Genomic DNA, 23,777 nt, shown 5'->3' on the forward strand with positions numbered 1-23,777 from the left:
GCTGATAGAAAGGCAACAGTGACTCAAATAGCCAACCGTTACAGCCAAGGTAGGAGAAGAGCATCTCTGAGCGCACAGTACGGCCAACTCTGAGGCAGATGGGCTACAGCAGCAGAAGACCACACCGGGTGCCACTCCGCTCAGCTAAGAACAGGAAACTGAGGCTACAATTTGCACAAGCTCATCGAAATTGGACAGTAGAAGATTGGAAAAACTTTGCCTGGTCTGATGAGTCTCGATTTCTGCTGCGACATTCGGATGGTAGGGTCAGAATTTGGCCTCAACAACATGAAAGCATGGATCCATCCTGCCTTGTATCAGCGGTTCAGGCTGGTGGGGGTGGTGTCATGGTGTGGGGAATATTTTCTTGGCACTCTTTGGGCGCCTTGGTACCAATTGAGCATGGTTGCAACGCCACAGCCTACCTGAGTATTGTTGCTGACCATGTCCATCCCTTTATGACCACAATGGACCCAACATCTGATGGCGACTTTCAGCAGGATAATGCGCCATGTCATAAAGCTAGAATCATCTCAGACTGGTTTCTTGAACATGACAATGAGGTCACTGTACTCCAATGGCCTCCACAGTCACCAGATCTCAATCCAATAGAGCATCTTTGGGATGTGGTGGAACGGGAGATTGGCATCATGGATGTGCAGCCGACAAATCTGCGGCAACTGTGTGATGTCATCATGTCACTATGGACCAAAATCTCTGAGGAAGCTTCCAGCACCTTGTTGTATCTATGCCACCAAGAATTGAGGCAGTTCTGAGGGAAAAGGGGGTCCAACCCGTTACTAGCATGGTGTACCTAATAATGTGGCCGGTGAGTGTATATGTATATATATATGTATGTGTATATATATATATATATATATATAATATATATATATATATATATATATATATATATATATATATATATATATATATATATATATATATATATATATATATATATATAATAATATTATGGTTCTCGCTGCCTCCTGTGTACCCCAGGCAGTCTGTTTCCTAAGCTAATTGGTCCCTGACTGGAGCGGGGGCCACACAGTAATTGGAGCTGGATATTGATTATTATCGTCATTGTTTCTATTTCCAGCTTCATTCAATTCTCTGTGGGCAGATTCTTTATTTTAGGTTTATTCTGTGACAATATTGATTTTATGCTTTTCTTCTGATTTCGTTGTGTTCTTGTATTCTTCTTTTTGGCCTCAGTTCTTCTATTCTGAGACTTATGCGGCTCCTAAGATTCAGTCCAGTGCTCTGAAGAGTGTGCAAAAAAGGGAGGTCTGCGGAGCCGGGAATAGTCACATAGCCCTCCAGGGAATGAAACCCACTGCTAAGGGCGCCACCTAGTGGGCTGGCCACAATCCATGCTGATGAGTAGCAATACCCTGAGGCGGTTGCCTGTGGATGGAGACCCCGGGGCGACTGCCTGTGGCTGGCTGGAGACCCCGGGGCGGCTGCCTGTGGCTGGCTGGAGACCCCGGGGCGGCTGCCCGTGGCTGGCTGGAGACCCCGGGGCGGCTGCCTGTGGCTGGCTGGAGACCCCGGGGCGACTGCCCGTGGCTGGCTGGAGACCCCGGGGCGGCTGGCTGGAGACCCCGGGGCGGCTGGCTGGAGACCCCGGGGCGGCTGCCTGTGGTTAGATACCTGACTCTGGTAACTCCTTGTCCTGTCACAATACTCGCAACTTAATTAGACTGAGTGGGACTACATATCGGGGGGTGGGGGTTGGTGATCTCCCCCCTTGGCACCAGGCTTTCCTTCCTTGGCGGGATATCTGGCTATTCCCAGGTTTTCAGTCTCATAACTGGGACTCCACAGACCCTTTTTTGTATATTCATATTTTTAAGCTGGCCGTGTATCAGTGGAGACTCCTGGATGAGTCGTTGCTGGATTAGCTGGGACCATCTGCAGAGTCCAGGCTGCAATACTCTGCTGCTTCTCACATTAGTGTCATGGCTAGCTGCATCCCCCCCATAGAGACCGCTTACCTCTTCCTCGATAATCGGTATTCTATGTAGATCTGCTGCCCCTTTGGGAAGCTCCTCACCCGCTATAACAAGCTGCTCTGTATGAGGTGCGCCCTCCATCACTGGCAGCAGCGGATAATGTGCGCTGACCTGGAGGACGCATCTCGCTGCGCTTTTATTTTATCATTTGGAAATTGAAAATCTGGACAGAAGAAGCATGGTTCTCCTTATTGCACGCTGATCTGTGCAGGCAGCAAGCTTAGCAAAGGACAACTCCTTTAATGAGATTTTTGTGCACTCAGCTATCAAGATTGGTCGTTTATAGAGACGTTACCTGGCAGAGAGCTGCGACCATGACTGGAGGAGGGGGATGATATATATATGCCGCAGATCATATAACTATGACTTAGACCTGGCTCTGGCCGTGGTGGCCGTATCAGGAGGGCTGGCTGCCCAGGTCTATCCTCGGAGGTTCTGGAAGGATCTGCTGACATTGTGCACCTACAGGAAGGAGTAATAGTCGGCTGTGCTTTCCTCCCGGTGTCTTACAGGGGCGATCCATCCTGATGTAAGGCTCACTAGTCAGTACAGTCGTGTCAGCATTTCCTTCATAGATGTTTGCACACACTTAAAGGGGTATCCTCACCTAATAAAGGTTTATAACTGGTAACGCTGAGGTAAGCAGGTTTGCCGAGGGTTTACATGAGCAATGTTGCTTATATTTGCATTTTTGCCCTTTTACTCTGTCCCTATCGTTCACAGCTCGTCTGCGTCGCTTACATTACTGACCACAGCTCTCCTCTCTGAGCGGTGGCCGGGCTGTGACATCACTGGCCGGGATCTGAGGAGTGCACTCCAGCTGGGGGTCATTCTCAGCCAGCGTCTGTCTTACACCCCAGTCACGGATGCTACAGGGCTCAGGGGTGGTACCTGGAGCCGTCTGTGATCTCGGTGGGAGACCCGGGGGCAGAGCTGCTTTAGCTTCACATTGATTCCTCCCAAGCAGTATACAATTTTATTCTACTTTACAGTAATGTGGTTAAAGGGGATGTCCAGGAAATAACATGTATGTGCCTGGGCTGCAAATGGGGGGGAAAAGCTTCCCTCTCTCCTACCCTGATCCCCCTGCCGATCTCTGTCCCACAGTGCTGTATCTCAGTATGAACAGGGCTGACAGCTGCAGCTTGGCCAATCCCTGGCCCTGGCGGCCATCATAGATTCACCAAGAAGAAGCCTGCCCTATTATTAAAGGGGTTCTCCAGCATCACAAAAACATGGCCACTTTCTTCCAGAGACAGCACCGCTCTTGTCTCCAGGTTAGGTGCAGGTTTTATAACTCAGTACCATTAAAGTGAATGGAACTAATTGCAAACCACACCTGACCTGGAGACAAGAGTGATGCTGTCTCTTGAAGAAAGTGGCCATGTTTGTCTAACGCTGGAGAACCCCTTTAAGGATCTAGCAGTATATTTTTTGCAGCAGCAATATCTGAGGCAAAACCTTCATTATGCCCCTTTGTCCTCCCCTGAAAGGACGGCAGTTCTAGGGCGGTGGGCGCACTGACGGGCGGAGTGGCAGTGCCATGGCGGCTTCAGATTACTGACTCTTTACGGCTAGTAATTCTATATGAGGGCAGGTATCATAGAGGAAATCCTATTACATGCGTGGGTAGTTCCTGTACGTGTAACCTTTAGAGAGAATTAGTTGCATCTAGCAGACTGGAACCTTTCTGCCAGTGTAGCCTCATTCTTCATCATTTCTATACATGTAAGCAGATCTGACCATAGGTATTACATTGAGTCTAATGAATTGTGGGAAGAAAGGATATGCAAATGGATCTCACACTACTTAGGCAAAGAGGTGTCCCTTCAAGTCAGTGTTACACTTCATCTAGGAGTCTTAGAACATTGACTGGGGATATAGACCAAGCCAAACATCTCTCCAAGAGGAAAGACTGCCCATCTGCAGACAGCTGTTTAGGGGTGATTGCTCCTCTTCAGTACAGAGCATGGGGCTGGCTGGTAAGAGGCCTATCGACATGGGTCAAAGGGGTACTAGGGAGTCCGTCATAAAGATGTGTAGATGTACAGCTATACTTACTGTATCCAGGTCCAGTCTCATGAAGGCTGCTATATAACAGCTATACTTACTGTATCCAGGTCCAGTCTCCTGAAGGCAGCTATATAACAGCTATACTTACTGTATCCAGGTCCAGTCTCCTGAAGGCTGCTATATAACAGCTATACTTACTGTATCCAGGTCCAGTCTCCTATATAACAGCTATACTTACTGTATCCAGGTCCAGTCTCCTGAAGGCTGCTATAAAACAGCTGCTATATAGCTGTTAAATAGCTGCCTTCAGGAGACTGGACCTGGATACAGTAAGTATAGCTGGTATATAGCAGCCTTCAGGAGACTGGACCTGGATACAGTAAGTATCGCTGTTATATAGCTGCCTTCAGGAGACTGGACCTGGATACAGTAAGTATAGCTGGTATATAGCAGGAGACTGGACCTGGATACAGTAAGTATATCTGTTATATAGCAGCCTTCAGGAGACTGGGTCTGGATACAGTAAGTATAGCTGTTCTATAGCTGCCTTCAGGAGACTGGGTCTGGATACAGTAAGTATAGCTGTTATATAGCAGCCTTCAGGAGACTGGGTCTGGATACAGTAAGTATAGCTGTTATATAGCAGCCTTCAGGAGACTGGACCTGGATACAGTAAGTATAGCTGGTATATAGCTGTCTTCAGGAGACTGGACCTGGATACAGTAAGTATAGCTGTTATATAGCCGCCTTCAGGAGACTGGACCTGGATACAGTAAGTATAGCTGTTATATAGCAGGAGACTGGACCTGTATACAGTAAGTATAGCTGTTATATAGCAGCCTTCAGGAGACTGGACCTGGATACAGTAAGTATAGCTGTTATATAGCTGCCTTCAGGAGACTGGACCTGGATACAGTAAGTATAGCTGTTATATAGCTGCCTTCAGGAGACTGGACCTGGATACAGTAAGTATAGCTGTTATATAGCAGCCTTCAGGAGACTGGACCTGGCTACAGTAAGTATAGCTGTTATATAGCAGGAGACTGGACCTGGATACAGTAAGTATAGCTGTTATATAGCTGCCTTCAGAAGACTGGACCTGGATACAGTAAGTATAGCTGTTATATAGCTGCCTTCAGGAGACTGGACCTGGATACAGTAAGTATAGCTGTTATATAGCTGCCTTCAGGAGACTGGACCTGGATACAGTAAGTATAGCTGTTATATAGCTGCCTTCAGGAGACTGGACCTGGATACAGTAAGTATAGCTGTTATATAGCTGCCTTCAGGAGACTGGACCTGGCTACAGTAAGTATAGCTGTTATATAGCAGGAGACTGGACCTGGATACAGTAAGTATAGCTGTTATATAGCTGCCTTCAGGAGACTGGACCTGGATACAGTAAGTATAGCTGTTATATAGCTGCCTTCAGGAGACTGGACCTGGATACAGTAAGTATAGCTGTTATATAGCAGCCTTCAGGATACTGGACCTGGATATAGTAGGTATAGCTGTTATATAGCTGCCTTCAGGAGACTGGACCTGGATACAGTAAGTATAGCTGTTATATAGCTACCTTCAGGAGACTGGACCTGGATACAGTAAGTATAGCTGTTATATAGCTGCCTTCAGGAGACTGGACCTGGATACAGTAAGTATAGCTGTTATATAGGAGACTGGACCTGGATACAGTAAGTATAGCTGTTATATAGCTGCCTTCAGGAGACTGGACCTGGATATAGTAGGTATAGCTGTTATATAGCTGCCTTCAGGAGACTGGACCTGGATACAGTAAGTATAGCTGTTATATAGGAGACTGGACCTGGATACAGTAAGTATAGCTGTTATATAGCTGCCTTCAGGAGACTGGGCCTGGATACAGTAAGTATAGCTGTTATATAGCCGTGTTATATAGCGAGTTTGCTCTGCTCCTGCAGCGGGTTTCTGTGTCTGTCCGTTGTAGTAATCTTTTTTGCCAACCAAGTGTTAGACATCTAATAAAAAAAAGATTACACTTTGAAATACGGCCTCTTTTTATGATAACTAATAACAAAGTAGAAACATAACTTTAGATTCTTCACTCTACATTAAGTTCTTTAATGGACAAAAAAAAAAATCTGAGTCCTGTGAAGTGGATAAAGTGTTAAGGGCTGTGGCTGCGATTACCGAGCTGCCGCTGTACGGAGAGCGCTAAGTGACTGTGAGATATGGCGCTCGGCTCCTGGATATTAGGAGATTCCACTATATTACCACATAGATGAATGCTGTTACATGTGGGGGAGAGATACGAGGGGGTTAATGGCGGCGTATATTTAATTGAGGGAAATATAAAGCAGCTGTGTAATTCCATATCCGTATTATAGGAATACTCAGTATACGGTGTACGTCTCTCTATGTCCAGGAGGCTCTTGGATTATCCGACCTGCGCAAATTATTTCCGGATAACTCTCTGGTTTTGTTTAACAAATTGTTCATAGTTTCTTTTTGTTTTTCCAATAAGCCCAATGATATGACGGCGTACAGTATAGTCTGAGAGCCACGTCTGTCATCTGCGCCACATTGTACAGTATCATTGTATATAAGAGGGATTCCACACCCATAGGCTTCCACTATATATATATATATATATATATATATATATATATATATATATATATATATATATATATATATATATATATATATATATAGGTGTGTGTGTGTGTATATATTATATTATATTCCACCCAGAATAACATCCATATAGGTGACTGCATTTATGGTCCACATAGAACCATGTGGCACTGCTGGTGACGGACATCCCGTATATACTCTAACTGCCGCATGGTTTCCTATTGTCGCACACAGTCCAGGAAGGAAAGTGTAAATGGTTCTTAAAGCGTCTCTGGATTTATGGATTGTTCAGCAGTCCTGTCATGATATGAAGGTTCAGGGTATCTGTGTGTTATGGCGTCTGTAACACTGTGGTCAGGCCTCATTACTCCACAATCCCATGCTATCATAGCAGCTATGGTGGTCACATGCTGGAGGGCCGCATTCACACACCGCCTGCCTCCCACCATACAGGAAGTCCCTGCTCGGCCAGTCACTACCCATGTCACTAGCCCACCTCAGCCAGCCATTTGCCAGGTTAACATTGCTTGTGGTAATGCAGTGAAGCCTTCTCCTCCAGAATCTTCCTCTCTTTTTTCCCCTTGCAGCCTGCTGGATGTTTTACGTTGCTCCTCTGTAGTGGCTTCCCATAGCTTTGTTATGTTATTGATGTATTTCAGCCAGTGTCCACACAATCCTGCCAAGGGCCAAGTCCAGTTTTATTGTCCATAATTCAGAAATTGTCAGCAGAACTCTGTGGTAGTTTCTTCCGAATGGCACCGCGGGGTCTTGTACTATATCAGCGGCCGCCACACCTGCCATGGTGACCCCTCGCCAACACCATAGAGGTGGAGGAGGAAACTAGAGAGTCCTACACAGCGGGATCCATAGTTACCAGCTGAATAGAGTAACACGGACAGACGGACAGGTTTGGCTTTTGATGTATATTTAAAACCATTTTCTGTATAATTTTACATCTGATTGTGGAATATTAGGACGTTCCTCCTGTCCCGCAGGGATTTCAGATTTTAATATTTAAGTCGTCATTGTGATTTATAAGTTTGGGTCCACGCTATGTTTTTGCACAGGTTGGTGTGTTTACTCCGCTCCTGGTTTTGGTTGAAAAAAGACTGACGGCAATACTATGGGGGAGATTTGAGGTTTTTTTATGTTTTTTTTTTTTTTTTTTTACTCCCCTTTTTGTCCTGGTCTCCATACATTTATGCCTAGAGGCCTCTGTCTTTCAGAATACTCTGTGCTACTTTATGCAGACTGCTTTATGCTGCTTTATGCAGACTTTATTTCTGTTCATTTTATGGATGTTTTTTTTTTTCTAGGTAGAAAATCACGAATTTCTGGTGAAAGCTTCCTTTGATCCAAACCTGACCGAACTGAGAGAGAAGATGGACGAGCTTGAGAAGAACATGCAGGCCACCCTGAATAGTGCGGCCAGAGAGCTCGGTGAGTGGGATCTGCGAGTACTGACCCATCACCCTGCCCGGGGTCACAGTAACCGTCTGACACCTCTGTGTTTTTGGTGTGTGGTTTTTTTTAGTCAATGGGCCTGTGCACGTGACCGGACTCCCTACATTTTTGTCTTGGGCCCAAAAGAGAGTTATGGCACTCATTACAATAGATGAGGCTACAACATACAATAACTCTGCACCCCATTGTGTCCCCAGATCGGCCCCCTTACCTTCTGTCTCCCCTCCTTACCTTGTACAGTGTAAGCCCTTGCAGGCAGCGGCCTCTCTCCCTATGTACTGGTCGACCATTTACCTTATTCTCGTGTGTTGATCCTGTAATGTTGTGTTTGTCGCCCCCTATGGCTTGTATAGCGCTCTGCTATGACCGGTGCATTGCAGCGCTCTGCAGCAATAACGGATCACAATCCTCTCCATCACCTTTACCACTTTTGCACAAAATGACATCTTCTCCAATGTCCAAGAAGGTAAAATGATCAGGAGGCGGCCAGCCGCGGCCTTACAATATATCTGCTAGAGGAGATGGCCTTTAATAGCCGGTTAGTAATGAGAGGGCCCGGTGGCGGCCCGTCACCCCGGCACCACACCTCCTGCTTTCATTAGTGTAAATCCTCCAGCTCGCACATGGACTCCAGCTTCCCCGTCGAGCTTTCTCATTGCCAGCTGCTCAGCAGCTCTTCTGTATTCACCACCTATTCAGTTTTAATTACGGATATCAAAGTCGGCAAACTAATGTCGCTTAATAGATAGGATGAATATGTGCACATGCACATCCGCCCGCCGTGTCAGCACAGACATTGACATTAAAGTAACACCCCTCCTTACTGCACACTGGCTGCCAGAGTCAATAAACCCTTTATATACTGTCTGCGGAGTATTCCTGAGAGACCTGTGCTGCTGGGCGCCCGGCCTGTCACATAATATGGGTAATTGGCTGCGTAGATGGGCAGAGCGAACGGTTGCTGAACACCTGAGTGACATGACGATACTATTGTTATCATTGTGCTGGTAAGTCTTCATTAACCGGCGATAACAAGCCAGGCTTTCTGGGTGACGGACGGCTATAAGAACTTCTCTAGAGTCTCTTCTTCCATTCTCTGTTTCCATCATACAGGTCTGGATCCCGGAAAAAGCATAAAACTGGAATCCAATGCGCAGCTCGGTCACTATTTCCGCGTGACCTGCAAGGAGGAGAAGGCTCTGCGGAACAACAAGAAGTTCACGACAATCGATATTCAGAAGAACGGTGTGAGGTTCACCAACAGGTAGCCATCTGGTTTATCTCATCCATTTATATGTATTGGCTTCTGCTCACATCGAATCCTTGTAGAATAAGATGTTTTGTAATGGAAACCTAGTAACATGGCTAATAAGTCCGTCAAGGTCAATCGACAGAAATCCTACATGCCAGATCACATTGACTTCTATGTTGCTTTAAAGCGAATGCTGGTGGCGCGGTCCTTTTTTGAAATGCGGCCTGGTTTTGTAACCCTTCCCCACTGATTCTAGTGGAGCCATGTCACAGAGGGGAGGGTGCTTCATCAAACTGGGGGGGGGGGAGGTGTTCCTGCCCCCAGTGCTTCAGGGTGAGCCGGTGCTTCCGAAAAGTCCAGTGCTGATTTTAATTTTTTTTTTTTTTTTAAAGTGACGTACCTGGTATTACATTCACTTTAAGGCTGGGTTCACACTATGTATATTTCAGTCAGTATTGCAACCAAAACCAGTAGTGGATTAAAAACACAGGCTCCGTTCACACAATGTTGAAATTGAGTGGATGGCCGTCATTTAATGGCAAATATTTGCTGCTATTTTAAAACAACGGCCGTTGTATTGAAATAATGGCCGTTATTTACTGTTATATGGCTGCCATCCACTCAATTTCAACATTGTGCGAACAGATCCTTTCTGTGTTTATAATCCACTCCTGGTTTTGGTTGCAATATGAGGACCACAATACTGACTGAAATATACATAGTGTGAACCCAGCCAAATATTGTAATAATAAAATAGATTGGAGATTATATAAAACATGGTTGCTCAGAATTCTCTAGAACAGTTACTAGCTGTATTTTCCTGGAGCGAGGACAAAGTCCCTTTTCAAGTACATATAGTACTGTATTTCCACATCACCCTTCTCTCTACCCCTGGTTCTTCCCTTCAGTTGCTTCTTTCCTGCACAGTGATCAGAACTGTGCTGAGGCTGCTGTGATCACCGGTCTGTCCCTTCAGTTGCTTGTTTCCTGCAGTGATCAAAACTGTGCTGAGGCTGCTGTGATCACCGGTCCGTTCCTTCAGTCGCTTGTTTTCTGCAGTGATCAGATCTGTGCTGAGGCTGCTGTGATCACCGGTCCGTCCCTTCAGTTGCTTCTTTCCTGCAGTGATCAGAACTGTGCTGAGGCTAGTGTGATCACAGGACTTTATCGTTACCAGCATCAGCAGGGAGTAAGTAAATGGCTATAGTAATTCCAGTTTCCTTCATTGAAATTTTAAGGTAGAGCCTTACAGGTAAATAAAGCTAATAAACCTCAAGCTCCGTATTAGACGTATGGTAGGAGATCACTGGAAGAACACCTTACTGTCAGCTGCTTTTTGCTGACTAAAGTAAAGGCAGTTATAGCTTCCTAAATCGAGAGATTAAAAAAAGAAGCCGACGTGAAGGGCGATGTCCGGGGAAGTCATAGAGATCCATAGACCATGCACTCTCCTTTAAAGGTTGTGCAACCAGAATGGACACAAATAGGCCTCATGAAGATGACCGCAGCTCTCCGGCGACCATCGGTGGAGGCCACTGCACGTGCATGGTGGAGTACAATAGGTGGAAATACTACAAGGAGCCGCAGAGGGGAGATTCCTCTAAGCTGGTGAGCGCAGGTGAACAGAAAAATAACTAAAACCACATGGGATCCGATACTGAACTGCTGTGATATTTACTGGTGGCGGTTCCTTTGGTTCTGTGGCGGTTCCTTTGGTTCTGTGGCGGTTCCTTAGCTTCGGTGGCGTTTTCTTTAGGTTCTGTAGCGGTTCCTTAGCTTTGGTGGCGGTTCCTTTGGTTCTGTAGCGGTTCCTTAGCTTCGGTGGCGGTTCCTTAGCTTCGGTGGCGTTTTCTTTAGGTTCTGTAGCGGTTCCTTAGCTTCGGTGGCGGTTCCTTTGGTTCTGTGGCGGTTCCTTTGGTTCTGTGGCGGTTCCTTAGCTTCGGTGGCATTTCCTTTAGGTTCTGTAGCGGTTCCTTAGCTTCTGTGGCGGTTCCTTTGGTTCTGTAGCGGTTCCTTAGGTTCTGTGGCGTTCTCTTTAGGTTCTGTAGCGGTTTCTTAGGTTCTGTGGCGTTCTCTTTAGGTTCTGTAGCGCTTCCTTCGGTTCAGTGGCGGTCCCTTTTAGGTTCTGTAGCGCTTCCTTAGGTTCAGTGGCGGTTCCTTCGGTTCGGTGGCGGTCCTTTTAGGTTCGGTGGCAGATCCCATGCGGTTTTAGTTGATTTTCCGTTCACCTGCACTCACCAGCTAAGAGGAATCTCCCCATCCTGCGGCTCCTTGTAGGATTTCTACCTAAATCGGGAGATATAACTGTTTTCATCTAAAGCTTTTATTGCGGTGCTGGAGCAACAAAAGATAAAGCTCACGGGGGGGTTCCCTGAGACTGCAAAAACCCAGCAATGTTCAGACCATTCTCTCCTAGCACCCTCACCTAACCCCCCCCCCCCCCCCCCTCTGCTTAGATTGACAGGTTGAACATTTGGAGTCTTAAGGACCCGCTTGGGGCTTTATTTTCTGATTTGCCTCAAACTTCTTAAGCTTTTATCTCGGCTTGTGTCATAAGTCATGTTTTTAAATCAACGATCAGCCGACATACTGGATATTAGTTGATGGTTGACTTCCCAATAATGATTGTGGCGGTTTGCTTCGTGTTATAGGGGTAGTGGCAGCCGACCTCTGCTATGCTATCTTCTATGGGCCACCTGGATGATCTAAAGATCGTCTGGGCAGCTGCTCCCCACAGCCCCCCCAAACCCCCCCCCCCTCTCGCTCGCTGTCAGTGCATGTAATAGCACCAGCAGCAAGCGAGTGCAGACCTCACAGGTCGGCGCTCGCATGCCCCTAAATATCGACCCTCACTTAAGTCAGCTGCGGACGTGTCAGTTTTGTTTTTCAGCCAGGCTTTTTTTTTTTTTTTTATAAATAAAAAGAAAACCGGCCCCTGTGGCTGCAATAGGAGCCCATTGTCCAATAGTAATGGGGATTTCTTTGAGCCGCACGGTTTTCACCTGACATTGTGACATTAGGAGAACAATAAAAGAATTGGGAACACATGTATATCGGAGATCTTCCCCATCCGGCGTTCTTCGCTTCTTATGATCACAACCCGTCTTGTATCTCCGGTTCTACGTTTCATGTTTTGACAAGTTTCCAGTTTTGATGCAGATTTAGATTTCACAAATCTCTTAAGAAGTGTCCGTCCTGTGCTGAAGGATCCGAGCCCCTCGAAGGCTGCGCCTCTTAGATGTTCGCACAGCCCACCGCCTGCTCTGGTAGACTTTGTTCTTTTTGGAATCGTTATCGACAATGAGTCATTGTGTGAAATTGGAAGCACAGCTGAGAAGCGGAGGCATGTCAGGGTAATACGGCGCCTCTTCTACATGGGATGTTTCCTGCTCGTGATTCACCGGCAGGTCATTCGCTGACTCATGATATCAAGCTGACCTGATATTCCGGGCTCGTGTTCCCTAAGGATAATGTATACCAAGCTGGTTTCCTATAAGGATAAATGCACAAAACATGGGTGGAGCAATATCTGGTAGGAGTGTTACATGCAGCAAAATGTCTGGCAAACTTCTGTCCTATAAGGAGCGCACATGAAGTACACTATAATACTATATAAACGGGGGGGGGGGGGGGGGGTCAGAGTTCTAGAGCGTATAGCTCATCAATTGATTGTAATGAGGAGGTTGTAATGCCTTATTTGCCCTGCGGTGGTGCTGTGGTTGGATTTAACACCTGTATATTGGAGCTGGTGATGATGGGCCCCGGCATCTGAGTCACCTTGTGGTTGGGGATGTGGAGCTATAGGTTTTGTAGTTATGACGTTTTAGGTTAGTCTGATCATTCGGCATATGAATACCGGTGGCTGAAGGAGTTGGCGGCAGCACTGGGGAGTCCTGGTGAGTATGGCCTATGGCTGTATCCATGTTTTCCCTGGATTTCTTAGGGCTGCATCCAACTTCTTCAGCCGCCAGTATTCACATGGCCAATGATTGGAGCTGCTTCAGTTGTACTCATCTAGTCTACACAGTGGTCAGATTACTGCTGCGTCTCATAGATGAAGATGGTGGGAGGAAGAAAGAGCACTGTAGAGAGAGGCGGAAAGACTCAGAAGCCATTACTGCCTCTAGCATTGTACTACCTCCAGTGCTGCTCTATAATGTCCTCCATGATGCAGCAGCTTCTGAGGGTGTGCTATGGGGGAGCAGGACCCCTCTTCTGTGTGTGTAATGTATAGAAGCTGTCATGGAGGATAGGCTTCCCACACTCTGAGGGAGGGGATATCTGCATGGGGAGACTGGTGCTGATAACATATGGTGTATAATAAGGTCACAGTGTTGCTGCCGGCTCTGGCATCAGATCCCTGCTCTCGGCTGTGGCTCCAGTCCTCCGTCCTGTCATGGAAGGCAACCTGGCGCCCCTCCCTTGTCTGAAGCAAGTGTATATCACTGCTCTCTGTGCCTATGGTGCGGCCCACCGTCTGCTCGGTCATTCCTTGCAGACTGGCTCCTTCTGACTATATACTTAGAGGGGTCCTGAATTGCAGAATATTGGGTGATTGAGCTAAAACCTTTTTTTTTTTTTTCCATGGATTTCTGCTATAATTCCCTTGCTTATTGTTCCAGATTCTGACTCCAGCCTGGTTCCGGACCAAGCTCCTGACATTGAGAACTGTCTAATACGGTGGTTATAGTCCCAGGCCTGACTTGGGCTGCTGCCCCTTCCTTTCATCAGTCATCTTATCCTGATGATGATTCCTGGTGGTTTTCCTAACCACAACTTTATTAAGGGTCCAAGTACACTGAGTGATAATCTACCAAACCGGGCTGAAATAAAGACAATGATTAGCCTATATATATATATATATATATATATATATATATATATATATATATATATATATATATATACGCACATACATACACAGCCCTGCCGCATGATTGAGCCTTGTATAGACTCTGTAACTGAGCACTGATCTTGCAGTGTAATGTTGGGCCGTGTTATTCGGCCCTTATAGTGCCACCTCTACCAGCTCAAGATGATTGACCTCCTGTAGCAGAGGCCGCACATTACTGCTGGTTTAAAGGGGAAACTGGGAGATTCTTAGACTAGGCACAATTTTTTATATATATTTTCCTTCTATAAAGTATTCTTTGAACACGAGAGGTTACAGAGTATCTGCAGCGAGGACGAGGGGGCGCTAATAAAGGTGAAGTCTTTTTCATAAGATGTTTGAGTTCTTAGAATTGGATTCCGGCTCATAGCGCCTCTGTTGTTGCTGATTCCGGCTCATAGCGCCTCTGTTGTTGCTGATTCCGGCTCATAGCGCCTCTGTTGTTGCTGATGATTCCGGCTCATAGCGCCTCTGTTGTTGCTGATGATTCCGGCTCATAGCGCCTCTGTTGTTGCTGATGATTCCGTCTCAAAGCGCCTCTGTTGTTGTTGATGATTCCAGCTCATAGCGCCTCTGTTGTTGCTGATGATTCCGGCTCATAGCGCCTCTGTTGTTGCTGATGATTCCGGCTATCTGTTTGTTGTTGTTGCTGATTCCGGCTCATAGCGCCTCTGTTGTTGCTGATGATTCCGGCTATCTGTTTGTTGTTGTTGCTGATTCCGGCTCATAGCGCCTTTGTTGTTGTTGCTGATTCCGGCTCATAGCGCCTCTGTTGTTGCTGATGATTCCGGCTCATAGCGCCTCTGTTGTTGCTGATGATTCCGGCTCATAGCGCCTCTGTTGTTGCTGATTCCGGCTCATAGCGCCTCTGTTGTTGCTGATTCCGGCTCATAGCGCCTCTGTTGTTGCTGATTCCGGCTCATAGCGCCTCTGTTGTTGCTGATTCCGGCTCATAGCGCCTCTGTTGTTGCTGATTCCGGCTCATAGCGCCTCTGTTGTTGCTGATTCCGGCTCATAGCGCCTCTGTTGTTGCTGATGATTCCGGCTCATAGCGCCTCTGTTGCTGTTGATGATTCCGGCTCATAGCGCCTCTGTTGTTGTTGCTGATTCCGGCTATCTGTTTGTTGTTGTTGCTGATTCCGGCTCATAGCGCCTCTGTTGTTGCTGATTCCGGCTCATAGCGCCTCTGTTGTTGCTGATTCCGGCTCATAGCGCCTCTGTTGTTGCTGATTCCGGCTCATAGCGCCTCTGTTGTTGCTGATTCCGGCTCATAGCGCCTCTGTTGTTGCTTTCACCAATGAACCTCGGACCGTCAGGGATCTTCAGTAAGGTGACCGCCACTTTCATGGAAGCCTCATAGCGCCTTAATCCCACTTTCCGCCATAAATAGATCTAGATCCCCCGTCGCTCCTATAGGGCCGCCATTACATTGTATATCGGCTGAGTCCTCAGCACTTTCCTGTTTTACTTGTGCACCAATAACTTGTCTCCAGACGTCCGGCTGTTCCTTTTATAACGGTTAGGATGCGGCTATGGAGCGGGGGATGGTGAGCAGCATGTCGGGGATGTGTCTCACCCTTCTGGTTACAGATAGAACACGGCCGATAGTTGTAGACGTGTCGCTGGGTGATTGATGGATCTTTTCAGGAGTTTGTTTTCCTCCTGATGAGCGTGAATGGTCGGACGTTGTTGTTCTTCCCGGGCGCAGCCACCTGCTCCCACCATGCGGCTTTGTTCCCGTGCCAGGTGCACTGTGTATTAGCGAGCGCCTCTCCTCTTATCTCACTAGTTATTTACACAATCTGTCCGGGAGGCAGAAAGGAGACGCAGTTATGGTAACGCAACAATACAAGAGCCATGACGGCCCCGGCTGAATTATAAAGATTAAACAAATGTAGCCTCCGGATAATCTGACTGCAACCGTCCCACCTGCCGCTCACGTCCACTCAGGACTACAGGCGCCACACCAAGGGTGGGGGAGGGGATACAACACACGTAGTGGACGTATGGTCACAATGGAAATTCTGCTTACTTGTTTAGTCCTCATAGGAAGTGGCAGAGAAAAGAACGTCCCATATGTGGACTTTTGCTGTGTCTGTAAAAAGTTTTACAAAGTTATCTAACCCACCTAGCAGCTCTTTAGCAGCACAGTGTATATGTATGTGGGGGACGCTGTGTATATGTATGTGGGGGACGCGGTGTATATGTATGTGGGGGACGCGGTGTATATGTATGTGGGGGACGCGGTGTATATGTATGTGGGGGACGCGGTGTATATGTATGTGGGGGACGCGGTGTATATGTATGTGGGGGACGCGATGTATGTGGGGGGGCACAGTGTATATGTATGTGGGGGGCGCGGTGTATATGTGTGGGGGGACGCGGTGTATATGTATGTGGGGGACGCGGTGTATATGTATGTGGGGGACGCGGTGTATATGTATGTGGGGGACGCGGTGTATATGTATGTGGGGGGGCACAGTGTATGTGGGGGGGCACAGTGTATGTGGGGGGGCACAGTGTATATGTATGTGGGGGGGCACGGTGTATATGTATGTGGGGGGGCACGGTGTATATGTATGTGGGGGGGCGCGGTGTATGTGAGGGGGGCACAGTGTATGTGGGGGCGCTGTATGTGAGGGGGGCACAGTGTATGTGGGGGCGGTGTATGTGAGGGGGGCACAGTGTATGTGGGGGCGGTGTATGTGAGGGGGGCACAGTGTATATGTATGTGAGGGGGCACAGTGTATATGTATGTGGGGGGCGCTATGTATGAAGGGGGCACAGTGTAGATGGGGGGGCGCGGTGTATATGTGTGTGGGGGAGGGCACAGTATATGTATGTGGGGGGGGGGTGCGGTATATATGTTTGTGGGGGCACAGTATATATGGCCAGCGTTGTGGTCTGTTTTATGGCAAAACTAGACTGGGTCTCAGCAAATGGAAAATAAGGGGAAGTAAGAGGTCACCGGAGACTCCGCTTTCTTAGGTTTCTACAGCTCCTTAGGTTGTTAAAGTGTCGCTGTCGTCATAGAAAACTTTTGACATCTTGGAACCCCTTAATGACCATGGGCGTACATTTACTCCCCCGATGCTGCCGGGGTCCCAGGCTATGGAGCAGGCTCAGGAGCTGAGCTCGCTCCATAGCCGGTGAGGATCAGCTGCTATCTGCAGCCAGACCCTTACCCTTAATGGTGGGCTGCCACGATTGTGCGCTAACCAATCTGGACCCCCGCAGCGTGTCTGCAGGGGTCCCGATCGCACTACCTGATTGCTGGAGGTCTCTTACCTTCCTGTAGTCAAGTCTTCATTCTTCTGTCTGCCACAGGCAGGCTCTATCAGAAGATCGCCGATAACTCTAATTCCTGCTTTGCTATGGCCACAGGCAGGCTCTATGTAATGATCACAGATAATACTGATCCCCGCTATGCTATGGCCACATACAGCCTGTGATCTGTGATCTGATACAAGCTGCATGTAATGATCACAGATAACACTGATCAGTGCTATGGCCACAGGCAGGCTGTATATAATGATCACAGATAACACTGATCAGTGCTATGGCCACAGGCAGGCTGTATGTAATGATCACAGATAACATTGATCAGTGCTATGGCCACAGGCAGGCTGTATGTAATGATCACAGATAACACTGATCAGTGCTATGGCCACAGGCAGGCTGTATGTAATGATCACAGATAACACTGATCAGTGCTATGGCCACAGGCAGGCTGTATGTAATGATCACAGATAACACTGATCACTGCTATGGCCACAGGCTGTATGTAATGATCACAGATAACACTGATCCCTGCTATGGCCACAGGCAGGCTGGATGTAATGATCACAGATAACACTGATCAGTGCTATGGCCACAGGCAGGCTCTAGGTAATGATCACAGATAACACTGATCAGTGCTATGCTATGGCCACAGGCAGGCTGTATGTAATGATCACAGATAACACTGATCAGTGCTATGGCCACAGGCAGGCTGTATGTAATGATCACAGATAACACTGATCAGTGCTATGGCCACAGGAAGGCTGTATGTAATGATCACAGATAACACTGATCAGTGCTATGGCCACAGGCAGGCTGTATGTAATGATCACAGATAACACTGATCAGTGCTATGCTATGGCCACAGGCAGGCAGTATGTAATGATCACAGATAACACTGATCAGTGCTATGGCCACAGGCAGGCTCTATGTAATGATCACAGATAACACTGATCAGTGCTATGGCCACAGGCAGGCTGTATGTAATGATCACAGATAACACTGATCAGTGCTATGGCCACAGGCAGGCTCTATGTAATGATCACAGATAACACTGATCAGTGCTATGGCCACAGGCAGGCTCTATGTAATGATCACAGATAATACTGATCAGTGCTATGGCCACAGGCAGGCTGTATGTAATGATCACAGATAATACTGATCAGTGCTATGGCCACAGGCAGGCTGTATGTAATGATCACAGATAACACTGATCAGTGCTATGGCCACAGGCAGGCTGTATGTAATGATCACAGATAACACTGATCAGTGCTATGGCCACAGGCAGGCTCTATGTAATGATCACAGATAACACTGATCAGTGCTATGGTCACAGGCAGGCTGTATATAATGATCACAGATAACACTGATCAGTGCTATGGCCACAGGCAGGCAGGCTGTATGTAATGATCACAGATAACACTGATCAGTGCTATGGCCACAGGCAGGCTGTATGTAATGATCACAGATAACACTGATCAGTGCTATGGCCACAGGCAGGCTCTATGTAATGATCACAGATAATACTGATCAGTGCTATGGCCACAGGCAGGCTGTATGTAATGATCACAGATAATACTGATCAGTGCTATGGCCACAGGCAGGCTGTATGTAATGATCACAGATAACACTGATCAGTGCTATGGCCACAGGCAGGCTGTATGTAATGATCACAGATAACACTGATCAGTTCTATGGCCACAGGCAGGCTGTATGTAATGATCACAGATAACACTGATCAGTGCTATGGCCACAGGCAGGCTCTATGTAATGATCACAGATAACACTGATCAGTGCTATGGCCACAGGCAGGCTGTATGTAATGATCACAGATAACACTGATCAGTGCTATGGCCACAGGCAGGCTGTATGTAATGATCACAGATAACACTGATCAGTGCTATGGCCACAGGCTGTATGTAATGATCACAGATAACACTGATCCCCGCTATGGCCACAGGCAGGCTGTATGTAATGATCACAGATAACACTGATCAGTGCTATGGCCACAGGCAGGCTCTATGTAATGATCACAGATAACACTGATCCCTGCTATGCTATGGCCACAGGCAGGCTGTATGTAATGATCACAGATAACACTGATCAGTGCTATGGCCACAGGCAGGCTGTATGTAATGATCACAGATAACACTGATCCCTGCTATGGCCACAGGCAGGCTGTATGTAATGATCACAGATAACACTGATCAGTGCTATGGCCACAGGCAGGCTGTATGTAATGATCACAGATAACACTGATCCCCGCTATGCTATGGCCACAGGCAGGCTGTATGTAATGATCACAGATAACACTGATCCCCGCTATGCTATGGCCACAGGCAGGCTGTATGTAATGATCACAGATAACACTGATCCCCGCTATGCTATGGCATAGCAGGGATCAGTGTGTTCAATCTAATATATGTATGTAAAAGTTCCCTAAGGGGACTTAAAAAGTGTAAAAAAATAAATAAAAAGCTTTAGAAAATCTAGTAACCTGCATATCGCTGTGTTCAGACCGACCTATAGAATAAAGAAAAATCTCAGTTTTACCGTAAAGCGCATTATGTAAACATGGAAGCCCCCTTTAAGTTTGTGGAATCGCATTTTTAACCCAAAATCGCCCCATAAATGATATTTTGGGGGTTCCCTCATTCATTGTACGTCAGATTGAAAGAAGCAATTACAAAGTACGCCTGAAAAACACAAGCACTCACATGGCCGTGTAGGCGGAAAAAAAACCTTATGGGTCTTAGAAGGCGAGGAGAAAAAAACGAAAACGCAAAAAATCCAAGAACCTGAGTGTAAGCAGCAGCGGAGGCCGGTTTGCTTCTTATGTATTATTGAGAGAGCCATGTGAGGGTCATCGGAGCAATTACATTCTAGGCACAGAATCCATGATGGGTGATGTAGTGATATTGTCCTGTCTAGTCCTGTCTAGTCCTAGGTAATATCTCTTCTGACCCGTCTGTTGTAGGAAATAGTTGTATTCCCTGTGAAATCCCAATTCTGTGTCCTCTCTTCCCATAACTCCATGTTGTGCCATTCCTCTGTTGTTCCTATTACAAATTTATGAAAAAACTGACAAGTGGGTGTTACCAGATGGGGGCGTGTCCCTTCACACTGACATTGTCCTATCAGAGTTGACTGTACTGGGAAACAGGTGTCTTATTATGTGTTTCCAGTAGGGATAACAGAGGAACAGCACAGAGTTATAAGAGAACATGCTGTGGAGTTATAGAAGAGGACGTGCATGTGTATAGAGAGATGTCGGGCCCTCTTTTGGTGCTACTTTGCTTAAAGTATTTAAAAAAATAGAATAGACATTGCTGGGATTTTGAAGCACAGGTAAACACCCCCTGAGCTTTATTTCCTAACTTGTCTAAAGCTCAGTCTCAGCGCTGGAGTCAGGGATTGGAATAAGAGTGATGTCTCCTGAAGCCTTATTGTACACGCTCTGTTAGTCAGCTGCTGACAGGTCCACTTCAAAGTTTTTCGATCATGAGGTGACATTACTGCAGTAAGTATCTTAGAGTAGTAACCTGTGTCTCTGGCGTCGGGGGCTGGCGGTGTCTCTGGCGTCGGGCGCTGCCGGTGTCTCTGGTGCTGTGCGCTGCCGGTGTCTCTGGCGCCGTGCGCTGCCGGTGTCTCTGGCGCCGTGCGCTGCCGGTGTCTCTGGCGCCGTGCGCTGCCGGTGTCTCTGGCGCCGTGCGCTGCCGGTGTCTCTGGCGCCGTGCGCTGCCGGTGTCTCTGGCGCCGTGCGCAGCCGGTGTCTCTGGCGTCGGGCGCTGGCGGTGTCTCTGGCGTCCGGGCGCTGGCGGTGTGTCTGGCGTCGGGCGCTGCCGGTGTCTCTGGCGTCGGGCGCTGGCGGTGTCTCTGGCGTCCGGGCGCTGGCGGTGTCTCTGGCGTCGGGCGCTGGCGGTGTCTCTGGCGCCGTGCGCAGCCTGTGTCTCTGGCTGAAAGGCAGAGTTCTCTTTCATTTGTTATTATACAATACGGATTCTGCCAGCGCTGCTCATTACTGGTACATTCTGATATTCTAAAATATTTCTGATTTGGTTTTGTGTTTTATTCCAGTAAGCTGAGCTCTTACAATGAGGAATACATCAGACACAGAGAGGAGTATGAGGAGGCTCAGAACGCCATTGTGAAGGAAATCATTAACATCTCCTCCGGTGAGTACCCCCCCCCCCCCCCCCCCCCCCAATTGTGAATGAAATCTCTAACATCTTCTCCGGTGCAGTGAGTACTCCGACCCCCCCCCCCCCCCCCCTTTGGAAAGGAAATCATTCACGTCTCCTCCGGTGAGTACCGAACACCCCCCCCCCCCCTCATTGTGAAGGAAATCATTACCATCTCCTCCGGTGCAGTGAGCGCAGACTGATCTATGGCAGGTACCAGGCGTCTCCTTGTCCTGACAGCATCTAACGGTTAGGGCCAGTTCACACTGAGTAAACACAGTGTAATTCCGCAGCGGAGCTCTCCCCCACAGAATCCCGCAGCGCTCAGTGTGCTGCTTTAAGCGAATGGGAGAGCGAGCGCTAGTCCGCTTCCTACAGTCTCCCCATACTTATCAGCTGCTGTATGTCATGCAGGAAATGTTATTTTCTTTTCAGTCTGACACGGTGCTCTCTGCTGACATCTCTGGCCGAGACCGGAACTGTCCAGAGCAGGAGAGGATTTCTGTGGGGATTCATAGAAAACCAAGGCAGAGTTCCTGACATGGACAGAGGTGGCAGCAGAGAGCACTGTGTCAGACTGGAGAGATTACATGACTTCCGGCAGGACATACAGCAGCTGATAAGTATTAGAACACTGGAGATTTTTTTTTAAATAAAAATTGCAGCTCTGTATAACTTTCCTGCATCAGTTGATTTATAAAGTACCTGTCATCAAGAAAAAACTTTTGATGCGTCAGAGATGTGTTTAAAAGTTTTTATTGGTCAGGGTTTAAAAGTTCAGACCATGACTGCTCTGTGTCGATGAAAAAGACATCCCGATTGTCAGTGACCCGCTGCAACTGCCAGGACCCGAGCTGAGCCCAGATCGCAGCAGTTAACCCTATAGTTGCTGTGGTCAGTGCAATTGCAGTATCTGTAGGGCAGAACAAAGGGAGAATCCTCCTTCTGTTCACATTGGGGCTGTGTGAAGTGATTGCATGGTAGCTATGACGACTGGAGGACTCCCTGGAACCTTAGCTACGGTGGCTGATAAGGCTCAGCCCCAAGGCAGAGAGTCTGATCAGCTGTACCTATGCCAGCCCCAATACAATACGATGCAGATCACCACTGCCATGTATTACGCCTGTCATCAGACACTCAGATTGGGAAGTCCAGACTGGTCCTGAAGGAGTTAAGCCGTGGCGGCATCTCAGCCTCCATCTTTCATCATGTTGGATTCATGTTGCTCCCGTTTACACTGTAACGCTTTAGCTTGAGCTGTCAATCAGCGGCTCCTTTAAGAAAACCGCTAGTCGGCCATATTCAGATTTCTTTCTAATAGAAATAATCATCTTCTCAGTGGTTGGAATAATAAAGGGGGAAGCGGCAGGACCGAGGTCCCCATCAGGACTGCGCCAGCCGTAGCTTTATCCGCCCTGTGAGCGGCTGTCACGTTGTTTGTCTTCTCTCGGCTGGAGACGCTCGGAATGATTGAGATGTGGGAGACGTCGGCTAATGATCTGGCTCCAGCTGAGACCGAGGATGTCAGAGAAGTCCTGGGGCCGTGACTCCCCCCGACTCCCGAGCTGCTACTGCTTTACCACATGCCGAAAACAAATCTACACTGAGGTTATAGGGGGGGTGATGCGCCCCATGTGAGGTGCGGGGCCTACGGCAGATGACCTGAAGATGGAGGGAATTGATTTTATCTGTAATTCATGATCCCGTTCAGTGCATAGAACTCACTTCTAGTGTCTGTCAGCAGAAAGTCTGATATATGGAGCTGCGGGTGAGGATGGTGCATCCGCTGCACTACTACTACCAGCCGCCAGCCTGATGGTGCACTGTCCCCTATGGACGGGGCTCCTCCTATGTAACCTGCACGGACATAAACACCCGGTCTTGTATTCTTCTAGAGTTTTATAGATGTATAATGATCCCTGAGCTGCCGGCCGTGTCCTCCCGTCCATGGTTATACAGCTCTGTACTCCGCCATCACTGACCGTCACATAGGGCAGCATCGCACCTGCTCGACCACCACCTCACTCCAGCAAGGACGCTCAGCCCCATTCCTGTGATCAGGG

The 23,777-nt window shown here is 47.8% G+C and overlaps 1 protein-coding gene across 2 annotated transcripts in view; it reads left to right on the top strand.

Annotated features, from left to right (window-relative positions):
* The window catches only part of MSH2 (mutS homolog 2), a 94,327-nt gene that overhangs the window by 56,790 nt on the left and 13,760 nt on the right, over positions 1-23,777 (top strand). For both annotated transcript variants that reach the window (XM_069955523.1, XM_069955524.1), the window contains exons 9-11: positions 7,964-8,087; positions 9,225-9,375; positions 21,611-21,708. In XM_069955523.1, the coding sequence (XP_069811624.1) occupies positions 7,964-8,087; positions 9,225-9,375; positions 21,611-21,708 (373 nt within the window). The remainder of the gene's footprint in view (positions 1-7,963; positions 8,088-9,224; positions 9,376-21,610; positions 21,709-23,777) is intronic.

Source organism: Dendropsophus ebraccatus, chromosome 15 (genome assembly GCF_027789765.1).
Source record: "Dendropsophus ebraccatus isolate aDenEbr1 chromosome 15, aDenEbr1.pat, whole genome shotgun sequence".
Taxonomy (NCBI): Eukaryota; Metazoa; Chordata; class Amphibia; order Anura; family Hylidae; genus Dendropsophus; species Dendropsophus ebraccatus.